The sequence below is a fragment of the Myxine glutinosa genome, chromosome 5, assembly GCF_964187855.1.
Source record: "Myxine glutinosa chromosome 5, kmMyxGlut1.1, whole genome shotgun sequence".
In the NCBI taxonomy this organism is placed as follows: domain Eukaryota; kingdom Metazoa; phylum Chordata; class Myxini; order Myxiniformes; family Myxinidae; genus Myxine; species Myxine glutinosa.
The window spans coordinates 181,153,985-181,159,497 of NC_136265.1; the positions used below are offsets into that span (position 1 = coordinate 181,153,985).

A 5,513-nucleotide genomic window follows, 5' to 3' on the forward strand; every position below is an offset into this window, starting at 1 on the left:
TGTACCATGCCAACCTCGCCACAGTTCAATGCCAGCCACGCGTGGATTTCCAACGCGATTGGTGGGAATTTGCTCTCTGAGCTGACCGAGGATACCATTTTGCTTCCTTTTGACTGTGTGTTTTCACTAGTGGAGCTCAAGCGACATCCTCTTCCAATCATCCCCATCCCACGGTCATTTTCCCACAATTCACTCTTTGCACGTTTCGATTCGTCCATCAGTTTACATCATTTGAAGTAACTTTCCTCACTCGTGGCCTTTCTCCGACATCTCCGTTTTTCTTGCCCCATTTTGTTTGTTGCACGTAGTCTGAATTTGATAGCGTATACGGAGCCGACGTTTGAAGCAGGAACAGAATACGTGCCGGGGTCTCGCCTCCTGGGCAGCGCGTCCCTTTTCGTGCGGCTATATGGCGCGGAGCCCCCTGCACGTCTTGCCGCCCATTCTTGCATTCTTGAGAACAATGTCTCTGATGCCAATATCTTTCTAGTTGAGGATGGGTATGCTTGCCTCATTTTCCCCGAAATGGATCGGTGTTGCAGATGCATAAACGCTAAATGAAAAAAAAAAAAAACATACATAAAGTTGGTGTTTATTCCACCAGGTCTTGATGTCAGTACATGCCAATATCTGTACAGTGGAGATGACTCCGACCTAATCACCTGACGGTCATGTCATTGGTATTGCTCTCTCCACCTTTTTTCAGCTGTACGTTGGAACCATGGGTTGGCTTTGTGGGTGAAAATGGTGGCGACTCTGCAGTGGTGTTGGTGTTGTGGTTGGGCGGTCTTGCTCACTTGTCGGATTCTTCACCTCTGGCGGTGTTGCTCAGCTGTAGAGTGTGGGTTTGTTCATATCCAGACATCTGTATGCCGGTGAGATTCTGTGTACGACCAAATGGGGAGGAAGGAGGCTTGGTTGGAGCGCCGGTGGACTGTCATTAGTTTTGATTTGTGCTTGTTGTGTCAGTAGTATAGTGGTGAATTTGTTGGGTTGTCTGCAAAGTCCATCACTTGGTGTTCCCATGAATTTGAGGCATTTACAAGTGACAGGTATGCTATCTCTCTCTCTCTCTCTCTCTCTCTCTCTCTCTCTCTCTCTCTCTCTCTCTCTCTCTCTCTCTCTCTCTCTCTCCCCCCCCCCAGAAATGTTCGCCCATTTTGTCCCCAGTTGACCCAACGGATACGAGTGCATTTGAGTCTACCCTTTCAGTTGGTCCCATAATCGTAGACATGACCACCCGGCCATCTCGAGCCACAACCGACGTCCCATTCCTTGTTCCTGATGCTCTCGCTATCGCCGAATCGGTCACGGTGCCATGGTCTCTGGAGACTCTTGCTTCCTCATCTGCTCCTGTGGTCAGGACTGCTCCGACTGCTTCCACTGCCATGGAAATGAACAGATTTGTCGGTAGTATTCCTTTGCAAAGTTCTCTTGATCTCTGTATCACAGCCCAACTGTTTCATTGCTCTAAATAATGATTAGAAGTTTCTTCTGCAGCATTTTATATTTGCAGGCACTTAGAATTGTGGAGATGTCCATTATCTGCCATGAACCCACATTGGCCAGTAGGGGTCTTTAAGGCCTCATGATGATCCATTTTTGGTTTTTGTGCAGGTGTCAGTATCCAGGCACGTGAACTGTCCAATGAAATTCTGAAAGAACTTCCAACTGTCTGTAAGTGTTGACATGCTCACAGGCTTGTATAGATGTCCACAGATGTCTAAGTCTGTCGTTCATGTGAATCGACGTGCTGATCCAGCGTATACTCCCATATATATATATATATATATATATATATATATATATACACATATACACAGGGGTGCTGGAAGGGGGGGGGGGGGGAGAGTTAGGATGATTCCAAGGGTCCTGCACTGACAGGGGCCCTAAAAATTATTAGAACATTAGGTAAAAATTCTCAATATTAAATTATTAACCAGGCTTTGCAGTCTTGCCATGCTGTCCATTGAAAGTCAGTTGGCTAGAAAGTTGGACTTCAAAGACTTAATCAGTGACTTTGCTAGCAACAAGGCTCGGCGCTGGGGTCTTGGTGTGTAAGGCTGAGCAAGGACCAGTGATAACTAAATGGCATGGATATTGGATCATTACACTTGGTATGTATACCTGTATGTATACTCTGCTGCTGATTTTATTATTTTGTTTGTTATACAACAAAACTATAGATATCATTCTATAGATGAATGTATCGTTCTATAGATGATAATGTTAATTTATTTTAATTGAAGAGGTTAATGTATGTTGTCATTCTTACCATTAAAATTACATTCAGACTGTAAAAGATGGCCTTTCGCACATTTTTTGTGTGGGTATCAGTCTTGCATCAAATAGTGAATTCCATACTTTATGCACAAATATAAGCAATGTTTCAACCTCCTGGCAAGAATGTGCGCGCGTGCTTCATAGGGGCCCATTGTGATATCTTTTCATGGGGCCCAAAATCCGTGTGTGTGTGTGTGTGTGTGTGTGTGTGTGTGTGTGTGTGTGTGTGTGTGTGTGTGTGTGTGTGTGTGTGTGTGTGTGTGTGTGTGTGTGTGTGTGTGTGTGTGTGTGTGTGTGTGTGAGATCTGATCTGAAACCGTTCCCTGGCTAGTTTTACACTATCTATTTAAAATATAGTTCTCACAAATACAAACTGGTGCCCCATGACATTTGGTAGGGTTGTGTAGATGGATTGTGATGTGGATACGTTGTAGGGTCAATTGGTCGAATGTTTTCTACATATCGGGTAAGTTTTGGAATTTTGCTCTGGATTGTAGGTATATGCTGCAAGTCTGATGTGCTCTTACATTGACCTTTGAACTTGATCATAGCAACTACAGCTTCACTGGTGACTTGTGGTGAGGAAGAAATCAGGGTGATGCTACCGCTGGAGCTCATGATGTCATGGGAGGTATCCACTGATTGGCTTAGACTGGAAGATGCCAGCTGTAGAGGCCGATGGGAGGGTGAGAGCCCTGATGAGGTCCTCGTTTGGTCCATCTCGGTTCACCGAGTCGACTGTGGTACGACCGCCCTGGTAGGTTTGTTTCCTTTTGATCATATTGTTCACTGCACTAACACCCGGAAACGAGTTTGCTTGCACCTTATTACGATGTACATTGTCTCAAAATGATTCTGCTATAGACTGGTAATCCCCCATCTCTTCCACCCTACCTCCACTCGACCTCGTGTATGCGTCCTCCCCCCCCACCCCACTTACATCCCCTGTGCGTGTGCCCTCACCCACCACACCTCGCCCATGTGCGTGTGCTCTGTCCCGCTCCACTTCCTATCCCGTGTGCGTGTTCCCTCACCCACCACACTTCTTCGCCCGTATGCGTGTGCTCTCCCCCGCTCTACTTCCTCACCCATGTGTGTGTGCTCTGTCCCGCTCCACTTCCTATCCCGTGTGCGTGCGCCCTACCGCTTCCTGTCCCGTGTGCGTGCCCCCTCCCGCTTCCTGTCCCGTGTGCGTGCCCCCTCCTGCTTTCTGTCCCGTGTGCGTGCACCCTCCCGCTTCCTCGTCCCATGGGCGTGCGCCCTCCCGCTTCCTCGTCCCATGGGCGTGCGCCCTCCCACTTCCTCGTCCCATGGGCGTGCACCTTCCCGCTTCCTCGTCCCGTGTGCGTGCACCTTCCCGCTTCCTCGTCCCGTGTGCGTGCGCCCTCCCGCTTCCTCGTCCCGTGTGCGCGCGCCCTCCCGCTTCCTTGCCTCTTTGCTGAATTCCCTGTATATGCTGCGATTGGTGTTTGGAAGAGTCTTTTAATGCTGACTATTCACTGCCCATTCAACCAAACGACAGATTATCTGTCATCTTGTTAAGCTTGGTCCTAACAAACCTGTCACATTCTCAAAGTTTCTGCTTTGTCTTGATAAAGCTACTACTTTCTCACAAAGTTTTCGCAGCTGCTTTGAGAATTAGACATGGCGACACAATAGAGTCCATTTCTGAAGATTGAAGATAGCTAGACATGGTGGCACATGTTAATGTCCACACCATAAAGGTTACATATTGTTGCAGATCCAGGGGGTCGGCGCTCCCCTTACCGAGGGGAGGGGGGGGGGTTAATCCCCTTGTCTTTTAAGCTGGCCATCCCCCGATCCTGGGAATTATAACACTCCTTTCTGGTCGAAATTGGCCAGGGTGATTGGTCAATGGAGTCCCAAATACCTGAGTGCCAATCTGGCCGCAAAGCAGGGAGATAACCCCTGCTCGGACCGCGGACAAGATGGAAATTGCTGAGCGGTTTAGCAATCCGAAGCCCGAGCCATTAACAAAAGACTAACCAGATCCTGAGCGGTTCCGAAATCGTGCCACAGGTACTCAATGGAGAGAAAGGACGAAGACGATCGAATGAGAGGAAATTGGAGTAAAGGGAAGAACAAAAGATTTATTAATTATGTACAATAACCCAAGAAAGAGGAAACGAAAGGGGAAGAGTGTACAAGAAGAAGAGCAAAAGGACACGGGGCAAGCTTATCTATACAGTCTTACTTAACCCCAGGACAAAACAGACAGACTTACACAGGAGGGTAGTGGTCGGAGGAGAAGGGTCCAGGCAGATGGTAGGCGTCGAGGTCCAGCTTCAGGTTCACTCGAGTCCGGCTCCGGGTGTTGACTCGTACCGCGGCAAAGAACGGCCGGCAGCTTCGCGTGGCATTGGCGCTCGACCGGACCTTTTAAATATAGCGGGGGACTGGGATGCTGCGTACGTAATATGTGTGCCTGCTGTCTCTCTCTCTCTCCCTCTCCCTCTCTCTCTCTCCCTCTCTCTCTCTCTCTCTCCCTCCCTCTCCCTCCCTCTCCCTCCCTCTCCCTCCCTCTCCCTCCCTCTCCCTCTCCCTCTCTCTCTCTCCCTCCCTCTCCCTCCCTCTCCCTCCCTCTCCCTCTCCCTCTCTCTCTCTCCCTCTCTCTCCCTCTCTCTCCCTCTCCCTCTCTCTCCCTCTCTCTCCCTCTCTCTCCCCCTCTCTCCCTCTCCCTCCCTCCCCCTCTCTCTCTCCCTCCTCTCCCTCCCTCTCCCTCTCTCTCCCTCTCTCTCCCTCTCTCTCCCTCTCTCTCCCTCCCTCTCTCTCCCTCTCTCTCCCTCCCTCTCTCTCCCTCTCCCTCTCCCTCTCTCTCCCTCCCTCTCCCTCTCTCTCTCTCCCTCTCTCTCCCTCTCTCTCCCCTCTCTCCCTCTCCCTCCCTCCCCCTCTCTCCTCCCTCTCCCTCCCTCTCCCTCCCTCTCTCTCCCTCTCTCTCCCTCTCTCCCCCTCCATCTCCCTCTCTCTCTCTCCCTCTCCCTCTCTCTCCCTCTCTCTCCCTCTCTCTCCCTCCCTCTCCCTCTCTCTCCCTCTCTCTCCCTCTCCCTCTCTCTCTCTCCCTCTCCTCTCCCCCTCTCTCTCCCTCTCCCCCTCTCTCTCTCTCTCTCCCTCTCTCTCCCTCTCTCTCTCCCTCTCCCTCTCCCTCTCTATCCCTCTCTCTCTCCCCCTCTCTCTCTCCCTCTCTCTATCCCTCTCTCCCTCTCTCTCTC

General features: G+C 50.4%; 1 protein-coding gene across 2 annotated transcripts in view; it reads left to right on the forward strand.

The window, feature by feature from the left end:
• The window catches only part of LOC137412355 (uncharacterized), a 71,583-nt gene that overhangs the window by 35,475 nt on the left and 30,595 nt on the right, over positions 1–5,513 (forward strand). For both annotated transcript variants that reach the window (XR_013623645.1, XM_078779206.1), the window contains exons 4-9: positions 25–173; positions 309–500; positions 707–875; positions 1,146–1,410; positions 1,618–1,677; positions 2,835–3,040. Coding sequence is in view for 1 of the 2 variants with exons in the window: in XM_078779206.1 (XP_078635332.1) it covers positions 25–173; positions 309–500; positions 707–875; positions 1,146–1,410; positions 1,618–1,677; positions 2,835–3,040 (1,041 nt within the window). In the remaining variant the exon portion in view is untranslated. The remainder of the gene's footprint in view (positions 1–24; positions 174–308; positions 501–706; positions 876–1,145; positions 1,411–1,617; positions 1,678–2,834; positions 3,041–5,513) is intronic.